Raw genomic sequence first — 25,233 nt, 5'->3', positions numbered from 1 at the left:
ATAAGTCTATTTTTTGTTTTAATATGGTTTCTGTAGGAGAACAAACATGACACAAACCTTCCTAATTTTTAGAAATCCCACTGTTTATATTAAACATGCTTCACTGATGAGAGTATTTGGCAAGCACCGTTTTGTCCTACTAATTTCAGCGATCCTTGAACTCATCGTAGTTTGTTTACATGTACAACTTTCTCCGATGCTGCCACATAAATATGTGTTTTATTCCACTCCTTCTTTGTCTCATTTTGTCCACCAAACGTTTTATGCTGTGCGTGAATGCACAAAGGTGAGCTTTGTTGATGTTATTGATTTGTTGGAGTGCTTATCAGGCATATTTGGTCAATCCATGACTGCAAGCTAATCGATGCTAACATGCTATTTAGGCTAGCTGTATGTACATATTGCATCCTCGTTTGTAGATATATTTGAGCTCATTTAATTTACTTTACTTATGTCCTCTACGTATTTAGTTTATATTTGCATGTCTCATGACACATTATCTGTATGTAATATTTGCTGCATTTCTAATAGTTGTTTGTGTGCCATGTTGTTCCAGACCACAGCAAACATTACCCAGCTTGCAAAGATTGTAATAAATCCATTAGAAGAAGACAGCCTGCCGTTTCCTTAAACTTGGACACACACATCTATAACTTTGGCCATTCTGAGCCAGTAATTTCCAAAAGTTATCTCATCTTGTAAGAAGCCTCCATTTTACTAATGATTTCCAATGTTGCAAAAATGTGTAGAATAAAAATAAAACAAAATTTCTGTCAACGAAGATTTGCGTCAGCCTTTGATAGTAGGCTAATATAGCTGATATAGACACTTACGTCATGTGTTGCCTTCATTATAACACTTATATAAGGCTTTGAAATTTTTCGGCTCCAGACAGATTTTTTTTTTAAATTTTTGGTCCAATATGGCAATATGGTCCAATTGGAACCTACCTCCAGGACAGGTAGAACTTTCATCCACTGTGCACTAGCAGTCAACATAGTTGGAGACAGCCACAGTGACAGCCCCCCGTCCTTCAGTGTCTATGTGATACTCCACTTAACCCATTACCCCTAAACTTTTTAAGCTTTTGTGCGTTGCTTATTAGGCGGTAGACTATGACCTCTTGCAGTCTTTCCCCATAGGCTATTGTTCACTTGAGTGTAGTCTTCCAATATTTCAATACATGTCTTCATTGCTCTATTTATTATAGGGATGTGCAGATCGATCGGCCACCGATCAGTATTGGCTTACTTTTGTGAAAATGCATGGGTTGCCATTGCAGATGAATGCCTTCCAATGCCGATCACAAACACCGATCGCCATTGGCTGATTCTGAATTTGTTTTTAAACACCTGACTGACAATCATTATCATTATCACTGGGGGACAAGGCTAAACATGTAAGAAGGCAAGAAGGAGGCATTGATTGATTGATTGATTGATTGATTGATTGAGACTTTTATTAGTAGATTGCACAGTACAGTACATATTCAGTACAATAGACCACTAAATGGTAACACTCGAATAAGTTTTTCAACTTGTTTAAGTCGGGGTCCACGTTAATCAATTCATGGTATAAATATATACTATCAGCATAGTACAGTCATCACACAAGTTAATCATCATCGGAGTATATACATTGAATTATTTACATTATTTACAATACATTATTTACATGCTAATAACAAGCTAACCACTAAGCTAGCTTTAAGCAACACCAGAAAAAAAAGTGCTTAGCAAACTTTAAGAAGTGTAGATGAACCCACGTTGCAGCAGAAAGTAAGCGGATTTTAATAGGAAATTAACAAGTAGATTAATAAGAGTCTAGAGAGACGATAATATAGCAATGGCTGTTGGTGTGTCAGTATTGGATCGATCCATGAATTGGATCATAAATTGTGTTAATTGTGTCATAAATTGGTGTGTCAAAACTAAGGGTAGTATCAGTACATGATCGATACTAGAGTGATTTGATAAATATTTGTATTTTCCAGGGCTGTCAGAGGATTAAAATATTTATTTGCGATTAATCGCATTTTGTTCATAGTTAACTCAAAGTTAAATTGCGATTAATCACAGACGGATATCATTTTTCCTCATTGATAAGTGTACCCTAAACAGGTCATTTTTAAAATTGTAATACCATGACTGGACAATTAGTTTGCTTTAATGAAATGTTTTTTTTTATTATTATTCCTTTTTAACAGCTCAACATAAAATGAATATAAACACACTTTTAATGACAATAAAAAAAATTACCTGCATTGTGTATTATTGACTTGGTTTTTCTGAAACAATTGTACACTACCGTTCAAATGTTTGGGATCACCCAAACAATTTTGTGGAATAGCCTTCATTTCTAAGAACAAGAATAGACTGTCGAGTTTCAGATGAAAGTTCTCTTTTTCTGGCCATTTTGAGCGTTTAATTGACCCCACAAATGTGATGCTCCAGAAACTCAATCTGCTCAAAGGAAGGTTAGTTTTGTAGCTTCTGTGACAAGCTAAACTGTTTTCAGATGTGTGAACATGATTGCACAAGGGTTTTCTAATCATCAATTAGCCTTCTGAGCCAATGAGCAAACACATTGTACCATTAGAACACTGGAGTGATAGTTGCTGGAAATGGGCCTCTATACACCTATGTAGATATTGCACCAAAAACCAGACATTTGCAGCTAGAATAGTCATTTACCACATTAGCAATGTATAGAGTGTATTACTTTAAAGTTAAGACTAGTTTAAAGTTATCTTCATTGAAAAGTACAGTGCTTTTCCTTCAAAAATAAGGACATTTCAATGTGACCCCAAACTTTTGAACGGTAGTGTATGTTATAAAAGACAATAAGGAACTAGTTTACATATTGTGTTGATCTTGTTAAACTTTCAATAGCACTCACCATAAATACAATTGAAATAATTACAGTTAATACATGTGATTGTTATCGGTCGATCTCACTCGGCTGCATAAAAACCTGATCGGAACATCCTAATTAAAGTATATTCCACTGACAAATAAATGTGATTTTCTTTACAGATATCAATCCTGAAGCATCCTAGGGAGTCGCAATTTCTATGGCCATATTTTGTAATACTGTACCTTGTAAATCATATTTCTCTTCATGTACAACACCACTCCTCCACTCTTGTTCTTTCCATGATAGAATTCAGTAAATAAGTTTCCAGCTTACAATCCGTTCCTTTCTCAGCATGTACCCACGTTTCTGAAAATGCAATTATTGTTCAATTGTTTGCTGAATATTTTTTTACTGTTGAAATAAATCATGGATTATTAATTTTAGTTTTAATGGTGCTGTTGTATTATTTGTCCGTCTAGTAGCAGTTGTTGCGAAATTAGTGTCAGATCAATAGTCAAATGAGTTCCATCAGAATGTGTCATGTTATAATTGTGTTGTTTGGTTACCTTACAGTCCAGTCGATGTTCTTAAATGTTTTTTCCAGATTTGTGATGGCAGTCCGCCGCTCCACTGTTGAGCTTCATACATATTTATAGTTGATCCATGACAGTATACTAAATGATCTCAATTAAGCCATGTGTTTTTTTACCTGTTCAATTGGTTTGCTTTGTTTGGGCTATGTGATGATTCATTAATTTTTTCTTCTTGTTCCAAATGCTCTCCTTTTTCTTTGATTGCTCCCTATTTACTGAATGCATGCATCTGCGCCCTGAGCGTGCACCTGCACACAAATCAGAGTGGTTGAAAAATGATCATGATTACTGAGTCATTATGATCATGGTATTGTTGAATGTGCTCAAAAAGTTCTTACCGCGTTTTTCAGACCATAGGGCGCACTGATCAGGTCTATTTTCATATCAAAAAGTGCACTGGATTATGAAACGCATTAAAGGGGTCATATTATGATTTTTTTTCTACATTTAAAACACTTCCTTGTAATCTATATAACATATATTCTTTGGTCAAAATGTTGCATATAAATCATTGTCTTGCGGAGATATGAATAACAATAACGTGGTCAACATGTAAAGTACAGAATATCAGAAACATTTATTTAGCTAGAAAAAATGTCATTTAACATCTTTGACAATCAAAGCATGATTGTAAGAATCCACATGTTGTGTAATTAATGTGTGAAACTGCTATCTAAGCACGGAAGTGTAGCTCCTCTCCTCTAAATGCAAGTGCCCCTAAAGCAGGAATACAAATTCTGTATTCCTACAATATTCAAACTCTGGCAAGACACCAATGTACTGCAGGTATTTGTTTTAATACCTTTAAAAGCATGTGTATATCATTTTTGTGTTTCAAAAAGCAAAATGTTTAAAAACATTTAATTAAAGCAAATCTATTACCCAGTCATTGTATTAAAAACGTAAAAATTATCTGTCTAGTGTACACTTATTAATGACGAAAAATTATATCTATTTGCGGTTATTGCGATTAATTTTGAGTTAATTATGAACAATGCGATTAATCACGATTAATATGTTAATCGTTTGACAGCCCTAATAATAATAATATATTCTATTTGTCATGCACTTTTCATTTAAATACATTTTAAAGTGCTACAGTACAAACCAATATTTTAAAACAAAAAAAACGTAGCCATCTACTAAGACTAAAAAGTATTAGAAAAACAAAACATTTATTTAACAGTGTCTTTTTTTTAATAAGTTACTCAAAATATATTAGTGTATGTGTCAGTATTTTTTGAGCACATTCAACAATACGGAAAAATATCATAATTTTGGTCAGGATAACCGTGATATGAAATTGTTATATCGTAATATACTGTCCTCGGTAGACATAACATTAAACATTGTTAGACTTAGATTTAGACTTAGACAAACTTTAATGATCCACAAGGGAAATTGTTCCACACAGTAGCTCAGTTCCAAAGGATGGAAAGTATAATGCATGTATAAAGTAAAAATGTTACCTTAGTAGCAATATAAAATATAACATACAGTATATGTAATATTTACATATCATATATACAGTATATGATATATACTGATATATTATATTATATTATATGTTTATATAATATATACAATATATAACAATTAACAATTAGTTCTGGCTTCTTAAGAGCCAGATAATTGCTATTTCAGTGTTTATCCTCTTCTGTTTTAATTGGTAAAAGTTTTAGAGTGTTTCTTAAAGATTAAGCCAAAACAGGGGTTGCACATTTCACTTCCGGTTTGCGTCACTTCCGGTTGTAGGCACGCCCGAGTACGGATCTTTACATCAACCGCTGTGCTCTAAGAGTATCATAAGAAACGCTTTGTTGCTCTGACAAGTTTAAATGAGATACAACGTTTGTAATGGGGGAACGACATTAATTTGTTTGAGCATTTAAGCTAGCTAGTGATTAGCACGCTAGCTGCTTCTCCAGGAAATGAGCAGTATCGACGTGAGTTTGTCAAAGTGCTGTAATCAATTGCGGTTTTTCGATAATTAAAATTTGACTAACCGTCTGGAATTTTACCCTGGATGATTATTGATACCAGTAATCGTTACATCCTTAGGCTTTCTTTAAAGGCAATAACAGAATGCTTGCGCCACCTCCTTTTTCATCATATGTGTTCTTAGTAGGGTTGTACGGTATATCAGTATTAGTATAGTACCGCGATACTAATGAATCATTTTGGGTTACGAGCAGAGGAGCATGTTCGGCAGCGCACAATCACAGAGTACTTACAAGCAGACACAGTGTGTAGACAGAAAAGGGAGAACGGATGCATTTTGGCTTAAAAACTCAAGATAAAGGTTAAGTTATAACACTGAAACGCCGTCAGAAAGAGGTGCTTTAAGACATGGCTAGCTAGCTAGCAGCTAACGTCCATCCGCCGTCGGCAGTGTTTTAGCTTCTTCTAAATCACTAATCCTGGTCTCCATGGTGACATATAAAGTATGTTTCTTACAAGTATCATCCCTGCAGGACCAGGAATAGCTAAACATGCTTCACTACACACCGTAGCTCACCGGTGTCACCGCTAATGACGCCATTCCCGAATGTAAACAAACGCCATTGGTGGATCTACACCTACCACTGTAATGGTATCAAGTACAGGCACGTATCTAGTCGATACTACGGTACTATGATTACATTGATAGTTTTTTGGCATCACAACATCTTCTTTCGTTTTTTAAAACATTTATATTATGTTTATAAACTCAGGAAATATGTCCCTGGACACATGAGGACTTTGAATATGACCAATGTATGATCCTGTAACTACTTTGTATCGGATTGATACCCAAATTTGTGGTATCATCCAAAATTAATGTAAAGTATCAAACAAGGGAAGGATAAGTGATTATTACATTTTAACATAAGTGTAGATAGAACATTCTAAAAGAAAAAGTAAGCAGATATTAACAGTAAATGAACAAGTAGATTAATATTTCATTTTCTACCACTTGTCCTTACTAATGTTGACAAAATAATAGAATGGAAAATGACACAATATGTTACTGCATATGTCAGCAGACGAATTAGGAGCCTTTGTTTGTTAACTTATTACTAAAAGACAAGTTGTCTTGTATGTTCACTATTTTATTTAAGGATCTAACTACAATAAGAAGCATATGTTTAATGTATCCTAAGATTTCTTGTTAAAATAAAGCCAATAATGCCATTTTTTTTGGGTCCCCTTTATTTCGAAAAGTAACGAAAAGTAACAAAATAATTTTAGTACCGGTACCAAAATATTGGTATCGTTACAACACTAGTTCTTAGTAAGATGGAATTTTCCATCCTTCTTCCACTCTCTTGGAAAAGTTAGTCTTATATAATGAACGTACTCTTCCTCCCACTATCTGTCTTTGTTATCAGTCTGGCTGACATCTTTTGGTCTCAGGCCACCTTATCGCCCTTCTTTGCCGTTTCCTCTCAAAATCTTCCCTCTCAAGTTTGTGGGATGGCCGCGCAAATCCTATGTGCTTTGAAATACAAGAGGATATGAGGAAACGGCGTCGAAAAAGGAGCAGAGCAGATAAAAGACAAAGTGTGAGCTGGAGGTGGGCAGATAGCAATTTTGTTTTCTTGTCACCACTGAGTGCCCCAAGTGATGATGGGAAATCTTTGATGTGTGATGCTTTTGTTCCGTGGTGCTTTCTTTCACTCTTTGGTTTGTCCTCTAGTTGTTTCCAGTCCTTCCTCGCCTTTGTTTACAGTACTCTCCCCATCCATCAGTCAATTTGCATCAGACACAGCCGCCGGGAAGTAATCAGGGAATACAGAAGTTTTTCCTTTCATGAGAAATATGATGCAGAGATTCACTCTTGAACACCAGCTTTGGCTTTGAAGATTGTTGAGGTAACGATGCCTGGTTATTGTTTGTTAGCGCGTGGAGTTGATGTTATTCAAGTTCACGCTTGCTTGTGGAATCCCTATTTTTTGTGATTAGCTAGTGCTAAAATATTGCACACACGCGTAGTGATTCATTGTTGTTCGAGTGGAATATGGCTTTCAGCTACTTTCACTGACTTTTTATTGCAGGTGCAATTTTTCTCATTTAAAAAGTTAAAAGTTAAAGTACCAATGATTGTCACACACACACACACACGCTAGGTGTGGTAAAGTATCCTCTGCATTTGACCCATCACCCATGATCACCCCCTGCGAGGTGAGGGGAGCAGTGAGCAGCAGCGGTGGCCGCGCTCGGGGATCATTTTGGTGATTTAACCCCCAATTCCAACCCTTGGTGCTGAGTGCCAAGCAGGGAGGTAATAGGTCCCATTTGTATAGTCTTTGGTATGACTCGGCCAGGGTTTGAACTCACGATCTACCGATCTTAGGGCGGACACTCTAACCCAGTGGTTCTTAACCTGGGTTCGATCGAACCCTAGGGGTTCGGTGAGTCGGCCACGGAGGTAAAGACACATCCGACTTCTCCCTATCGGCGTATTATGGATACCCCCAAACAATGTTCCCTCTAATTTTCCATCTGATTTGCAGGTTGTTTGATTGATCGATTGAAACTTTTACTAGCAGATTGCAAATGAAGAGAATACATTATATGAAACAGTACAGTTTACACAGTACAGTACATATTCCGTACAATTGATCACTAAATGGTAACACCCGAATAAGTTTTTCAACTTGTTTAAGTCGGGGTCCACGTTAATCAATTCATGGTGAAAACAAAACATTATGGACATTAGCAAAGAAGAATCCATAAGTTAGCCACACCGTTTCATAAGCCGCAGAGTTCAAAGCATTGGAAAAAAGTAGCGGCTTATAGTCGGGAAAATACAATAAATTTTACATTATTTTTTGTGCAGAGCTCTTTTTTTGTTTCCACTTCCTGTTTTCCTCCCTCATTTGACCCTGAATGGTAATCAGAACAGACCTGTCCCTGATTGCCAGTCAGGATGCCTTCTATGCTAGCCATGTCATCTGACCTCGATGTGGTGCATAGTTTTACATAGGCTTCCTGGTAGTGGCGTACGGTACCACTGATTTTTTTCCTATCCGATACTGAGTAAATTTTGTGGTATTGTGGTATTGGCAATACCGATCTGATTCTGATACTTTATATATATATATATACACTACCGTTCAAAAGTTTGGGGTCACATTGAAATGTCCTTATTTTTGAAGGAAAAGCACTGTACTTGTCAATGAAGATAACTTTAAACTTGTCTTAACTTTAAAGAAATACACTCTATACATTGCTAATGTGGTAAATGACTATTCTAGCTGCAAATGTCTGGTTTTTGGTGCAATATCTATATAGGTGTATAGAGGCCCATTTCCAGCAACTATCACTCCAGTGTTCTAATGGTACAATGTGTTTGCTCATTGGCTCAGAAGTCTAATTGATGATTAGAAAACCCTTGTGCAATCATGTTCACACATCTGAAAACAGTTTAGCTCGTTACAGAAGCTACAAAACTGACCTTCCTTTGAGCAGATTGAGTTTCTGGAGCATCACATTTGTGGGGTCAATTAAACGCTCAAAATGGTCAGAAAAAGAGAACTTTCATCTGAAACTCGACAGTCTATTCTTGTTCTTAGAAATGAAGGCTATTCCACAAAATTGTTTGGGTGACCCCAAACTTTTGAACGGTAGTGTATATATGTGTAATTCATCTAATACATTTACAAGGTAGTGAATCTTTTTAATAATTACATAGCTCAAAAAGAATACAAAACAGAGTTATTTATGCATTATTTCAACCTTACCTGAATAAATCTAACCTCCATTTCCAGTGAGAGTTTATTGTATTGTCCTATTATAGAACTCATAAATGTAATTACTTTTCAGTGTGTTTCTGTCAATGATATACTGTACATAATCTCAAATTACTAAAATATCAAAAGTATCAATATTTTGATTTGAAAATCGATATAAGAGCATAACGATTTAGTGTAGACTATCGATATATCAGTATCAATCCGCACAACACTACTTCCTAGGCCCTGTTGTTTTTTTGTTGTTTGCACTTTGCTTGCTGTCTCTGGATCCTGGGCTCCAGATCAACTACACCCAACCCAGACGGCAACATAAACTTTCTTAACGTTTCCCAGTAGTTTTTTTTTTTTTTTTAATCATTGTATTGAATGTTGACGAATGTTTAATCATCCCACATAAGTAAACAATACTTTATATACATATATATACACACATATATACAGACATACATATACACATACATACATACATACATACATACATACATATATATATATATATATATATATATATATATATATATATATATATATATATATATATATATATATATATATATATATATATATATATATATATATATATATATATTAATACAGTACAGGCCAAAAGTTTGGACACACCTTCTCATTCAATGCGTTTACTTTATTTTCATGACTATTTACATTGTAGATTGTCACTGGTGACATGCTTCTGCTGCTGCTTTGCCTCTAAGTTGGTTAAAGTTATTTCTAGATTATAAATCATGCCTCTTACCTGGATAGTAGAAGGTTGTGACCATTAACCGAGAAGATGTCAACTTAGACCCGGAGATGGCGAGAAAAACACGAAAAAAACTCTTGGAGATGGCTTACAAAAGCTTTTGTAAAAAGTTGATAAAAAAATATAAAATAATAATAAATAAATAAATATACGGTAAAGGCCAATGCGACCCCCGAGTCAAAAGTGCTTTAAATATTCCAAGAAAGAAAAACAACTTCTGGGCTTTCATGAGCGCAGAGCAAGGTTACCCCAAGGAAAGTGATCAGAGGCAGGCACACATTGAATGAGACAAGCTGGGAGGAAGAGGCCAAACACAGCTTGATAAGCCCCGGCACAACTGTGGCAAAACAGTGAGCGAGATAATGCAAAAAGGAAAAAAAAAAAAAAAAACAACTCGAGTGTGCTTATGCAATCAGTTAGAAATGGTCAAGTATGCTGTTAAGTGGCACAGTCAAGCATTCTCTCAGGAGAGTCTCATATGATACATTTGTAAATTCCAGTATTAACATTTGAATTATAATTTTGAGATGAATAAATAGATTCCTGTATCTCATAGTGACCACACATGAACTTACGGCACTTTTAGGATTCGTAGTTGCAACGATAATGTGTAGATCGTGTTTTGCATTGCCTCCAATGAAACGCCTTCCACTAAAAGGCACTCTGAGAAGTGGATTTAGAGTACATTTATTATTTCAATATTTAATTATTTCAATGTGTAATTATCTAATAACTTAGTAATTTATAAAATTTTTATGATCTTATTATTCAATGATTTGATTACTTAATTTTATGATTAAATGATTAATTTACTGATTTCAATAGACAAAGTGTCAAGTTCATGAATTTATTTTGTATGTCAAACTCAGCCATAAAAGAAACAACATATGAAAAAAAAATTTCATTAAAAACCTAATCATTTTAAAAAGTGGGGCGTACAAAAAACCGAAGTCACATAGTAATAGGCTTATAAGTTGTTATTATTTGGTTAAAATACTCATTATTTCTTGGCCTTGGTATTGGGTAGACTGGCAGAAGGTTGCGTGTCATTTCTTCTCTGTTAAGCAGAGATAATTTTCCTGTAGTCGTTTAGAAGAAAATAACCTCATTAGCATACCTCATTTGGCGGAATAAATGTTTGAGAAACATTCATATTGCATATGTTGTGTATTGTCAGATACATACCTATTTTCATCTAAGCTATTCAAAAACAATGGACACACTATTATGGATGGGTACCTTTCACATTGGAACTGATACGCTACCAATTTTCTAGTACCTGTGAATCAATACCGGTACCAATTTGCGATGTTTTTGTGTTAATAAATGTAAATGTGTTTAATGATAAAATCCCATTTTTGATTCAAAATTTCACAGTGAGTAGTAAATGATCAAGATAACTGTACTGTCTAGTTATATCTTGATTTCTTACACTTCTTTCGGTGTCTCATTTGCAAGGATAGTAGATTTTGCATTCAGTTGCAATTGCAAGACATTAGATGGCAGTAGTGTATAGACTACAGCAGAGTCGTGTATAGAGTATGGCCAACCCGATTCCAGTCGTTCTCCTCACTGATTGGTCAAACAAAATACTAAATTGTCAGATCATGACAATATTAAGTCACATACATGTCAGTGGCAAATTAGTTTTTTATGAAAATAATAATGTATTGTTTCCCTTCTTATAGTGACTATGAGAGATCTCATGCTGCTTAACATAAACAGAGATAGTGAATCAGACATTGAGGTATTAAGGTGGTTTGGTGTGTATTCTGTCATTTCCATGCTTTGCGTGCAAATTAGTGAACTTTCCTAAAGTTTAACATTGAAACATTGCAAATTGTCTTCCGCTTTCACTACAATTTATCAATATATTTCCTCTCTGCTAGATCTGTGACAAGGAGTGGCATTACTACGTCATCAATGTAGAGTTCCCAGCGGTGACACTCTATGTGGATGGAGTGACCTATGACCCCTACCTGGTGACTGACGACTGGCCCATTCACCCGTCGGAGATCGACATGCAGCTGACAATCGGTGCCTGCTGGCAAGGTAATCATAACAGCTGGCGCTTCCCTTTAAATGCAATAATGGCTTGCCTTGTTGTACGGAAAAGAGAATGTCTGCCTTTGCTGTGCTGACACCATTTTATAAATCCATCCATCCATTTCCTTCCGCTTATCCGCAGAGATCCCCAGCCACTTCGTCCAGCTCCTCTCGGTGGTCCCGAGGTGTTCCCAGGCCAGCTGGGACACATTGTCAATTTATATGTACAGTATATATATATATATATATATATATATATATATATATATATATATATATATATATATATATATATATATATATATATATACATGTATATATATACATACATGTATATATATACATACATGTATATATATACATACAAACATATATAGCCTATGCGAACAAATATACTGTAGTATAGCAACTGGGTGGCTGAAAAGTAGTTTTAAAATTAACACTCTGCACGTTTTTTTTAAGATACCAGTATATACCGTATACCGCCATTCGGACTAAAAATACAGCGGTATCAGTTTTGGTCCATATCGCCCAGCCCTACTACAAGTTAAAATGCATTTAAAAGAACAAATGGGTTCTTGTCTTAAATAGGGATTGGTTGATTTCTCCACTGATACCATGTAAATAAACAGACAATATTAGGTCAGTTATTTTACTAAAAAGTAAGTAAATGAAATACAAAGCAATAATATACAAAACAATGCGATTAAAAAAATAAAGTGTACCGAATTGTTTATAAAAAGTCAGGCTTTTGTCCGCAATGTCCAACAGTCAGAAAGTCATCCTCTCAGTAAATTATGAATTCATGAGAGTCAGGTGATTACTTTGGTCCTTTTAGCTGTAAGTAACATTTTATAAATACCGTAATAAATGTCAGAGTTTATCTCACGCCGACAACACAAACACATCGGCTTTAGCGTTAGCCTAGTTAGCGTTAGCATTCTGTTCACTCGGGTTAAGGCTAATAACTACACAAATGGAGTGTCACTGACTACTTTTTCAACATGTAATAAAGTAAATAGTTAATGTTTGATTTCATTCCAGTCGTGTGCTGCCTCTTTTTTTTCTACATTTATCCATCAAAATCAGAGTAGAAAGCAGCTAAAGTCTTCGAGTCTAGCTCTGTAAATATGTTTAGAAGAGTCTGTCCACTTCTCGTAGCTTTGGGTATCAAAATGAAATTTATAAAAATGAATTAACAATAATTAACTGCATACAGTTTTGAGACAACGGCTGAGTAAAAACACTGCAAGATAGTTCCACTGATCAGTGTTTTCCAGCACAAAGATAGCCCACAAAAGTTCCTGCCGGTCAAAAGCTCCTTTTGTTCTTCTTTTTCTCCGTCGTCAAGTTTTGTTGTAATAGAAATACTCAAGAAACAAGAAATAAACACGTTGTCTAATATTTGTTAAATGGCGGTCTGTGTTTGAGAAATACGTTTTAGAAACGCCCCCGAAAAGGTTCGGGGTACCTTCCGAAAGTCCCACCTAGCAGGCAGGAAATTGGAAAGGTTCCTGAAGAACTAAATCTACCAGGGTAGTTTTTGGTGGAAACACAGGAGGAACTTTATTTATAAATGGGAACGTTTCTGTAAAAGTTCCTGCCATGGAAGAGGACCTAATGCTGGGGTCTCAAACTCATTTTAGCTCAGGGGCCACTATTTAAATCATGGCACTTTGGCCAAAAATTGAACAAACACATTCTGAAAATATTACAATAAAAATATTTTTTTAAATACTGGCAGCGGTAAAGTTTAGATTTATGAAGGAAAGAAGAAAGTGAATGAATGGTTATAACTGAATACATTTACATATGCATAGAAATTGGTTTTCTTTTCCATTATTTGTGTTTAATGAGTAGAAAATGGATGGATGGATGGAGATAAGTAACGTTTATGACAACCTTTTTCCAAAACACAATAAAGAATGTGATATTGGGGCGGCGTGGCGTAGTGGGTAGAGCGGCCGTGCCAGAAACCTGGGGGTTGCAGGTTCGCTCCCCGCCTCTTACCATCCAAAATCGCTGCCGTTGTGTCTTTGGGCAGGACACTTCACCCTTGCCCCCAGTGCCATTCACACTGGTGAATGAATGATAGGTGGTGGTCGGAGGGGCCATAGGCGCAAACTGGCAGCCACGCTTCCGTCAGTGTACCCCAGGGCAGCTGTGGCTACGAAAGTAGCTTACCACCACCAGGTGTGAATGAATGAATGAACATCTGCGGTCTCCTCCAAGGTTTCTCCTTGTCATCCCATTGGGTTGAGTTTTTTCTTGCCCTGATGTGGGATCTGAGCCGAGGATGTCGTTGTGGCTTGTGCAGCCCTTTGAGACACTTGTGATTTAGGGCTATATAAATAAACATTGATTGATTGATTGAAAACTGAACTGGCGACAAAGTAAACAAAAACAGAATGCTGGAGGACAGCAAAGACTTACTGTGGAGCAGAAACGGCGTCCACAAAGTACATCTGTACATGACATGACAATTAACAATGTCCACACAAAAAAAGATAGCAACAACTGAAATATTCTTGATTGCTGAAACAAAGCAGGTGCGGGGAATAGCGCTCAAAGGAAGACATGAAACTGCAACAGGAAAATACCAAAAAACAGGAAAAGCCACCAAAATAGGAGCGCAAGACAATGCACGGGAGCACAACCAAAAAACTCAAAATAAGTCAGGGCCAATGTTCCCTCTAATTTTTAATGTTTGTGAGCAAACGCACAAACTCCCTGAGCATTCAGTGGAGCACATGTGAGCAACATCAGACGTGCACACTGTGGCCACACCAGCATCACACCTGTCCCAAACCTGACTAAATAACAATTTAAATGTTTTATTAAAATAATTTACTGATATAAGTGATTTTGCCCTCTTACAATGACAATAACAAAAAAACGTGTTTTTCATGACCTATGTGCTAGTATTGTATGTCTGTCTGCGGGTCCTGTCTTTAAAAGAAATGTTACCCCTTTCAGAGATTACATTTAGTTCCTGTAACTTTCTGTCTGTAAAATACATCTTTTTATTAGCATTTATGAAATCTAGTGACAATATTTCATTAATAATATCCTTAGATTAACATTCTTAATAAATGGCAGTAAAATAATCACACATCTGATTGAGGAGTCAGAGTGTTACAACCTGGCATTTACACGTTGTGTGGCGTTGGGGTTGTCCGACTTTTTGTGTGGCCATAAACGCAGCACTGGCTAAGTGCCATGAGTGCGTGTGTTGGTGCAGGTGAGACAGAGCAAGCGGCTCCTGTTGATATGACGGATGACAAAGTTGGTTTAAGCCTGGTTTGTATGGCAGAAAATTACCAGTTTTTATCAATCAATCAATCAATCAATGTTTATTTATATAGCCCTAAATCACAAGTGTCTCAAAGGGATGTACAAGCAAGATAAAAGTTTTTTTTATTCATGTTTTTGGTGTGGTTACAAACAGTTTTGCTCAATAAAGTGATTGATGGAATTCCTGTCCGTAAAGTGTCTCGACAGACGATAATTGAACTGTGTTGACAAAGATTGTTTTATTCATTGGGGCCACTCTTGTTGTCACCTGTCACTCACAGAGTTGCATTGCAAAATCATACAGAATAAATTGTAATGTGTTTATTTTGTTTAAAGTTCAGATGGGATTTTAAATTTTCTGCGCGGCATTAATTTGCTGTGCACAGAGGACGCGTGAGCAGTGCGCAATTGCACAAGTGCGCACCTTAGAGGGAACGTTGGTTAGGGTGTGATGTGACAGGTCGTGACAGTACACCTACTTTGAGACAAGAGCTATAGTGATCCATGGTTGGTTATGGTTTAAATTCATATCCAACAATTGAGACAACAACTTTTTATTGTCTACTGAGTTTCATTTCTTAACGATTTCTGCTGGTGGTGTGCCCCCGGATTTTTTCAATTTAAAAAATGTGCCTTCGCTCAAAAAAGGTTGAAAAACACAGAATTAAAGACTGAAATGAGAGTCAAAGTGAAACGAGGTACTTGTGGCAGAAATACCTTTCTTTCACGTGACAGCAAGCACAAAGACCTGGGTAATATTTCCTTAGTGCGGAACGTGTTATTTGGCCTTGAGTGAATAGTGCAATTACAGAGGACACTTAGTATGTCTTTGACAAATGATTGAACCCGTCAGAATAAAGTCGGACGATTAAATTGCCCCCTAAATGGCTGCCACTAATTGCACCGGGGTAGGGGAAAGGGCATGAGCACTGTTGCTGTGATAGCCCAAATGAGGCCGCTCAGTTATGCTTCACCTCTGATAAAAGACTCAAGATGAGTTTTGTGCAGGAGCAGGTCATCCCTGTGTTACTTTCATCTCTGGCATTGACCCCCCTCCTCTCATCCTCGTCCCCTCCCACTTATGTGATTGAACACTGCGGGCCTTTTGAAGGATTAAAAGGCCCTTGAATTGAAAAGGGAGAGAAAGAGACCATTTGTGCTCGACTAGCTCAGGGTTAAGCCTCAGTAAGTAGTTGTAAAGCAATGCTGAAATCTTTACCTAAAAGGCATTAGCCTGCACAGATTGCCTATTTAAAGCGCTGGGTGTTCGTTTAAGGCGGTGACAGGGATAAGCTTGTTTAGTGCCTAACTAACACTTATAGCTTCATATATTGGTCCATTACCAGCAAAAATGAAATCGAGAGCCCGGCAGTGGATAGTCATATATATCAAATGGACAAAAGTATTTAGGACACATGGCACACAACAATACTGAACTCCATCCCTTGAACACAGTCTACAGATTCAGGGTAACAGCAAAATGTAGCCCAAGCCTATTCAACTAAATTGTTTTCAGGGCCACATTTCCAGAAAACTAAAGACCGGGGGGCCAGACTTCTCCCTTCACTATTACCGTATTTTTTGGACTATAGAGTGCAAGGCGCATTAAAGGATCATGTTCTGATTTTTTTTTCAACATTTAAACACTTCCTTGTGATCTACAGCAGTGTTTTTCAACCTTTTTTGAGCCAAGGCACATTTTTTTCATTGAAAAAATGCGGAGGCACACCACCAACAGAAAACACTAAAAAATGAAACTCAGCAGCCGATATTGACAATAAAAAGTCGTTCTCGCAATTGTTGGATATGAATTCAAACCATAACCAACCATGCATGACTATAGCTCTTGTCTCAAAGTAGGTGTAGTGTCACGACCTGTCACATCACGCCTTGACTTATTTGGAGTTTTTGGGTGTTTTCCTGTGTGTAGTGTTTTAGTTCTTGTCTTGCGCTCCTATTTTGTTGTTGATTGTCATGTCATGTACGGATGTACTTTGTGGACACCGTCTGCTCCACACGCTGTAAGTCTTTGCTGTTGTCCAGCATTCTGTTTTTGTTTACTTTGTTTCGTTTTGCATAGCCATCCCTAGGCTTCAAAGCCTTTTCTTAGCGGCACTTGCCTTATGTTTACTTTTGGTTTAAGCATTAGATACCTTTTTACCTGCACACTGCCTCCCACATATTGTGATCATGACAAACCATGTTCCCGACATCTACAAAGCAATTAGCTACCTGCTGCCACCTACTGATATGCCGAGCTCTAAACAGTACAGACACTGAACAATGGCACATTTGCGGATTATAATTACTGGTTTGCATAAAATATTTTTAACCCAATTAGGTGAAATTACATAATCTCCCACAGCACACCAGACAATATCTCACGGTACGCTAGTGTGCCGCGGCACAGTGGTTGAAAAACACTGGTCTACATAACGTGTAATTGTGGTTCTTTGGTCAAATTGCTGGTCGCTTTCTGACCGTCTCTTCAGGATGCGCCGTTTTGTGGGCGGTCCTATTTACGTGGCTCCACTTTGACAGCGTCTTCACCCCGTCGTCTTAGTTTTTAGCGCATCCATAGCGAGTCTACTGACGGATATAAGTTAGAACTGCACGCTACTTGATATTAGAATTGCCAACAGCGGAGGATGAATGCCCCACAAGAAGGAGATAGAGAAAAATAAGTAGCTTATTGACTACGGCGCGGGCTACAATATTTCCGGGACTTATGCAGATGTCAAAAATAAGAAAAGTTGGTTTTGCATAATATTTTGAAACAAAACGCCAGATAATATGTCTCCTAATAGGTGTCATTTTGGGGTCCTTATACATACACACACCATAATAATACCAGAAAATGTTGAAGCACAGTACATATGACTACGGTAGACGTAATGCGCCGACAAGCCAAAACTTACCAAAGTCGTAGTAAAACATTTTGACAGATTTGAGCGCCGTGTGTAACGTTTTATATCCTCAATGAAACATCAAAGTTTTGGTGTTGCTTGCTTACATGTACTTGCTTGAGTCATTTATTGGACAGGCGTCAGCCTGCAGTCCATACGTATCGTTTATGTGTTACTGCCATCTACTGGTCACACTTATATTTACACCGTGTACCAAATAAAATTGCTTCGAGGTCGGTAAGCACAACCAGAATGAATATGTACATTAGGCGCACCGGGTTGTAAGGCACACGGTAGATTTTTGCGAAATTTTTTAGTGCGCCTTATAGTCCAAAAAATACGATAGTCTTATTTTGTATATTTCATATAACCCGCGTCCTCTACGGTAGACATTAAGCGGGCTAAACATCAATAATAAATATATAACATTTTTGGATTTTTAAATGATATTTGTAATTAGGTATTTCCAACTAATTCTCACTCTAACTCGTCACTTGTTTTTTCGTCAGTCTGGGCTCTAGCGTAGTTGCACACGCGTCATTTGCGTGCCGGTGTTTTGGGGCGTGCTAATTTGAATGGGGTGACCAGGAAACGTTGTGTCGATAAAAAGGACAAACTGACTACCGGCGAGGTCGTGTTTAGCTGTAAAAGAAAAGCAAGCCCAAACAAGCAACCTCACGGTCAAAACAAGCCCAAAAAACGCAATCTCCGACTTATAAACTTTGCAAGTGACCATAGAAACAAACAAGCCCAAAGTAGCTTATAATAAGCGGACTTTGCAACACTGGTTCAATTAGCGGCTAGAAACTCCGGTGATAATTCAACTTACAGCGACAGTGGCTGGAAATACTTTGGTCACGTGGAGAGAGCCACCTGCCAGGGTTTATAAAGATACTCGCCATTCAATATTACATTTTCTTTGTCCCTTTCTGCTCACAATTCGATCCTGTGACTCAATACCAGCTGAAATGCCACTACTTTTCCATCACTATGGTATGGACTGAGGGTCAATTAGAACACACAATATTTGAGCGATAAAAAAATGAGGTACCATTAATTAAGTCGTTATTGTTATTAACTTCGACAGCCTTAAAAATACAAAAATAAAATATATGTTTAAAACAAACTAGTTCGCATGTGGCGATGACATTTTAATGACTTCCAAGGTGTATTTTCACGGCTCATAACTTTTAACTGGCCAGTTAGCATTGCTTGACATAAATAGATGATGTTATAACCACAGATGTGATTATATCTTTCATATTTACACAATTAAACTTTGTGCACGGCGGAACAAGACTGTATTCTTTCAGTAGGATAATAATTAAATTGATATCAGACAGCCATTCAGAGTTTAGAACATGTATGAATTAGTTTTGCATACATGTACAGTATATGTAAAAATAAAATATATTTTCATATGATTGGGATGAATATTATTTAGCACTGAGCCTGGCCTACTGAACTATATAGTCATTGTTACAGAACAGGGGAAGAAGACGGCACAGACAGGAGGGACGTCGTTTGAGCTCTATTTATTTATCTTTATACAACAAGAAATTAAGTGTGACTAATTGATGTATGTGTGCCACTCTGTGTGGAATTAAATGCTGAGTGTTACCTGGAAGTATTGAACGAGGTGCGGAAGTCCAAAGGGGGAAAGATACGCTCGGAGGTCCGTGAGACAGGCAGGAAGTCGGGACAATAGCGAGGCGTCAAAGTTCGTGTCCAGGCGGGAGGTCGAGATCCAAGATGCAGCCAGGGAACCAGAGGGAACGCGGGGAGACGAGACACACTTCTCGTGACGTGTACACTGTACATGACAGGTCGCTACGTTCTGGCCCAGAATAGCAGGTTGCGCTGGGTTTAGAAGGCAGTTCTTCTCATCAGTGACAGGCGTGGCGTGCGCCTGGAGGTGCGCCCAGCGTAGCGCACAGATGAATGCGCGCTGGTGTGTGCCCGGACCGTGACAGATATACCAACCTTGAGTACAAAATATATATGATACTATACTATACAGGTCCACCCCTGGCTAAATGGGGGCCCTAAGCAAACATTTATTTTGAGGCCCCCCCATTTCAAAAATGTTTTACACTTTTTTACTCATGTAAAACGATTTTTATACTTTTTTAATCATTGAATTTTATTTGATGCATGTTTTGTACTAAGAAAAATGTATGGGAAAGAAAATGTGGCATGGCTCAGTTGGTAGAGAGCCCGTGCTAGCAGCATGAGGGTTCCAGGTTTGATTCCAGTTTCCGCCATCCTAGTCACTGCCGTCGTGTCTTTGGGCAAGACACTTTACCCTTCTTGCCAGTACCACCCACATTATTTTAAATCAGTGTTTCTCAAAGTGTGGGGCGTGCCCCACTGGTGGGGAATAGAGACTTGACAGGTGGGGCGCGAGGAACAGGAGGAAATGTCACTTAAAAAAAAATTTTTTTAATTATATTCTTAGATTTTTTTTTTTACTATGCTTTCATTTTCTATACACACTGTAAATCACTTTGTGATTCTGTCTGTGAAATCCGCTATATAAATAAATGTAAATTACTTATTTTTCCTGTAGGCTTTAAATTTCTAGGTAGGAGCGAAAGTTTGACAGACATAGCAACAGTAACTATTGGGGGCGGGGCTAAGCAGAACAAACTTTCACGTGGATGGGTAGCAGGCTAATCAATATCCACTCATCGGGCAGAGAGCTGTGTCCATTCTTCTCCCCTTTGCCACATCTTATCTGTGTGAGATAGGCTTTTCAGCTGTTGCTTCACTCAAAACGAAGTACAGGTCTCAGCTGAACGTCATTGAGCATGACTTAAGAGTGGCAGTGTCAAGCCTGCAACCCCGATTTGAAAAGCTGTGCAGTGCAAAACAGGCTCATTGCAGCCACTAATGCTGGAGTACTGTAAAACTCATGTTCACTTGCCCTGTCTTGCCAAATGCATAGCTCCTCCTTTTTTTTTTGCAAAGATTGCAAAGTGGCACTTTTATTCTATTTATTATTAAACTTGATGCAAGTTATTTGAATTATTATTGAACTTGATGCAAGTTATAACACTTTTATTTGATTTATTATTGAACTTGATGCAAGTTATAACACTTTTATTTGATTTATTATTGAACGTGATGCAAGTTATAACACTTTTATTTGATTTATTATTGAACTTGATGCAAGTTATAACACTTTTGTTTTATTTATTATTGAACTTGATGCAAGTTATACCACAGCTGCACAGTTATTTTATTTATTATTGAACTTGATGCAAGTTAACTTGCATCAAGTTCAATAATAAATAAAATAACTGTGCAGCTGTGGTATAATTATACCACAGCTGCACAGTTATTTTATTTATTATTGAACTTGATGTTATTTTATGTTATTGAGTTTGAATGTATACAACTTGATGTTACCTGATGTTCAATAAATTTGAAAATATTAAGCTTGGCATTAGCGTTCTATTGGGGCGATGGGGGCAGGTGGGACTTGAAAACTCCCCCTTGTCCAAAGTGGGGGATGACAAAAAAAGTTTGAGAACCACTGGTTTAAATGTATCTTAAATGTGGATAATGGTTTCACTACGTAAAGGGCTTTGAGTCTTGAGAGAGAAAAAAAAAAGTGCTACATAAATATAATTCACTTTGTTTCATGCAAAATAACACATTTATAATTAAAACAGAAATGTGTCTAAAAGCCGCTGGGCTTGTAACCAACATTCGCGCCACAGGGTTCTTTGAGAAAGCCATGGGGAATTTGCCATCATATTCTTATCAATGATGGAGCAAGAAGGGGCTAAGAATTGCGGGAAATTAATAAGGTTTTGAAATAATTAATCACGATTTGATTTGATTTGATCTAAACTTAAATATTTAAAATGTCTCAAATCTGTTACAAAATACAAATGTACTGTTGTTTCAAGCATTTGGTCCCTGAGTGTATTAAAGAAAATATATCAGTGCAGTGTAGAGTTGCTTGGCAGATCTATTGTGTGTGTGGCCTGTAAACTGCACACTAAAAAATGTTGGGTTAAATTTTAACCCAACTGCTGTTTTAGAAAAGAACAAACCCCTTATTTGAGTTATTTTAACTCAACATTTTGGGTTAATTTTTTCAACCCAACTTCTGTATTGAATTATTTAATCAAAAAGTTGAGTTATGCTAACTCAATGTTGGTTGATTCATAACCCAACTATTGGGTTGAATTTATTTAACACAAAAGCTGAGTTATGATCACTACAATGTTGGGTTATTCCAAACCCAACTATTGGGTTGCGCAATTTAGCGCTCGTTGACACAATAGTTGGTTAAACATTGTACATTTTATTGCTGGTTTGTCTTCCTCCTTCCCAACTACTGATCAAAATTATATTTATTCCATTAAAATATAGTCAAAAGCAAGATATGGGTGACGTTTTTTTACAAGAATTGCCGTTTATGGTCATAGTCTGGGTCGCATTTTACTGCGTGGATCGTTCTCCCAGGATGCAGACGGGACTCCAGAGGCAAGGTGCAGGTAAGGAAATGATTTATTGTCCATAAATCATGCAGGATACAAACAAAAGAGCACCAGCGTGCCGATAGCACGGGAAGCTAACGGAATAGCGAACAAGAAAAGCTTAGCATGTAAACAGGCAAACAAAAAAGGCGAAACTTAGCTCAGGAATCAAATTAGTAGCTGTAACTGTTACGTGGAAGCAAATAAGAAAGCCAGTGTCACGATTTAACAAGATGGCGGACCCAAAAGCAGACAAGACAGGCAGATTAAAAGTCCAAAAAGTTTAATTTGGGCAAATGAGGGATTAGGGAAAGGCGTCGTCAACTGGAGTGGAGGTGTCTGGCAGGCAGGCAGGCTTAGAGGAGGTAGGCACTGGAGGCAGAGGAAACAATGGTGGGTCGAGGAACAAGATACCAGGAGCAAAGGCACAAACAAAAGATCAACAAGATCATCAAAAGACTACTAGAACTGGCGAGAAGCGTTACCACATGGAGAGCTGTGAAACGATCTGGCAGCGTCGTGTGAGGAGGCCAGGGCTTTTGTGGAGTGGAGGTGATTAGCTGATGGCAGGCAGGTGAGTAGGCTGATCAGCGCCAGGTGTGCCAGACTGGGAAGCCAGGAACCCAAACTCCGCCCACACATGACCACACCCAGACAAACAACACAGACACACAAGACACTGCAGGGACTGTGACAGCCAGACTGAGTGTGGCAAAAAGTAGGGAATAAGTAGCTCTCTGATTAGTGCCCAGGAGCAGGTGAGCGTCCCGAACACTAATCAGAGGCAGGTGAAAACAATCTGCAGTCATGGCAACTAAAACAGAAACCCAGAGGGGCTCAAAACAGGAACTGAGGGAGTCAAAAACTAAACAAACATAACGGATCATGACATTAGTAGTTCTATACAGCATGCTCAAATAATTTCATGTACATAAGATGTGTGATTGTAAATAATGTTGATGAGATTAATCCTTGATACTAGAGATGTCTGATAATATCGGGCTGCCGATATTATCGGCCAATAAATGCTTTAAAATGTAATATCGGAAATTATCGGTATCGGTTACAAAAAGTAAAATGTATGACTTTTTAAATCGCCGCTGTACGTAGTGTAAAGAGCGCCGGCTTTTCACACACACAAGTGAATGCAAAGCATACTTGTTCAACAGCCATACAGGTCACACTGAGGGTAGCCGTATAAACAACTTTAACACTGTTACAAATATGCGCCACACTGTGAACCCACACCAAACAAGAATGACAAACACATTTCGGGAGAACATCCACACCGTAACACAACATAAACACAACGGAACAAATATCCAGAACCCCTTGCAGCACTAACTCTTCCGGGACACTACAATATACAACCCCCGCTACCCTCTACCTCCCCCGCCCCCACCTCAACACCCCCCGCCCCCACCCTGCCCACCTCAACCTCCTCATGCTCTCACTTTGTGACTTCAATAATAAATATGGCAGTGCCATGTTGGCATTTTTTTCTATAACTTGAGTTGATTTATTTTGGAAAACCTTGTTACATTGTTTAATGCATCCAGCGAGGCATCACAACAAAATTAGGCATAATAATGTGTTAATTCCACGACTGTATATATCGGTATCGGTTGATATCGGAATCAGTAATCAAGAGTTGGACAATATCGGAATATCGGATATCGGCAAAAAAGCCATTATCGGACATCTCTACTTAATACATTTCCCTTCTAGAAAAAAGTACCTTTTTAATAAAAAAAGCCTTTTACCCAAAAATGCGTTACTCATTGAAAAACAACCCAAAAATGGTTCATAGTTTTGAAAACCCAGAAATTTAGTTTTTAATAATACCCTTATAACCCAAAAAATGGATTGCTCTTCATAAAAATAACTCCAAAATTTAACCCAATACTCGCAACTCATGAATTGGGTTATGAAAATAACCCCGCATGTTTTAGTGTGGATGTGTATGCTCATCATTGAGTAACACACATCATACAAACAGAATATCTCTCCTCACCTTTTTTTCATCAACGTTCTATTCACACGCTGCAGGGCTGACTGCATCTCTACAGTAACAAGCAGACGGGAACAAGTGCTGATGGTTATTCCCGCTTTCGATAAATCACACTGCGGCCGTATCCTTCCCACAAGTACTCTGAAGTAATGATCCCATTTGTAACTCGCCCAAGCCTCTCTGCTGTCAGATGTCACTCTTTTGAAAAAGATATAAATGAAATGAGAAAAAAGTTCAGCGAGCGCTTAAATGATGCAAAGGGCATTGCAAAATAGCAGTCGGTGTAAAGTGGGACTTATCATTTAGTTCCTCAGCACCTCAGTCGTGCTCACAATCTCTGGGACCATTTATGTTCTTCTGTCTGGGGCCGACGCGATAACATCTGTCGAGGGGGTACGGAGTGGATCGTTATCCGAGAGTGGGCGGGAAGAGGCACTAAATTAATAACTGTGCTCTCTGAAGGAGCACAAAGTCGGCAAAAAGAGGTTGACTTGGTTTGGTGGACAGCTATTTGTAAAGAGAACTTGTGCAGATGC

At 37.7% G+C, this 25,233-nt stretch overlaps 1 protein-coding gene across 2 annotated transcripts in view; it reads left to right on the top strand.

Annotated features, from left to right (window-relative positions):
- LOC133663476 (calsyntenin-2-like) overlaps window positions 1-25,233 on the top strand; it is a 722,813-nt gene that overhangs the window by 619,253 nt on the left and 78,327 nt on the right. For both annotated transcript variants that reach the window (XM_062067961.1, XM_062067962.1), the window contains one exon: window positions 11,837-11,999. In XM_062067961.1, coding sequence (XP_061923945.1) covers window positions 11,837-11,999 — 163 coding nt within the window. The remainder of the gene's footprint in view (window positions 1-11,836; window positions 12,000-25,233) is intronic.

Source organism: Entelurus aequoreus, linkage group LG13, assembly GCF_033978785.1.
Source record: "Entelurus aequoreus isolate RoL-2023_Sb linkage group LG13, RoL_Eaeq_v1.1, whole genome shotgun sequence".
In the NCBI taxonomy this organism is placed as follows: domain Eukaryota; kingdom Metazoa; phylum Chordata; class Actinopteri; order Syngnathiformes; family Syngnathidae; genus Entelurus; species Entelurus aequoreus.
Note: the sequence above shows the minus strand (reverse complement) of the source record. Positions and strands in the feature narration are given on the sequence as shown.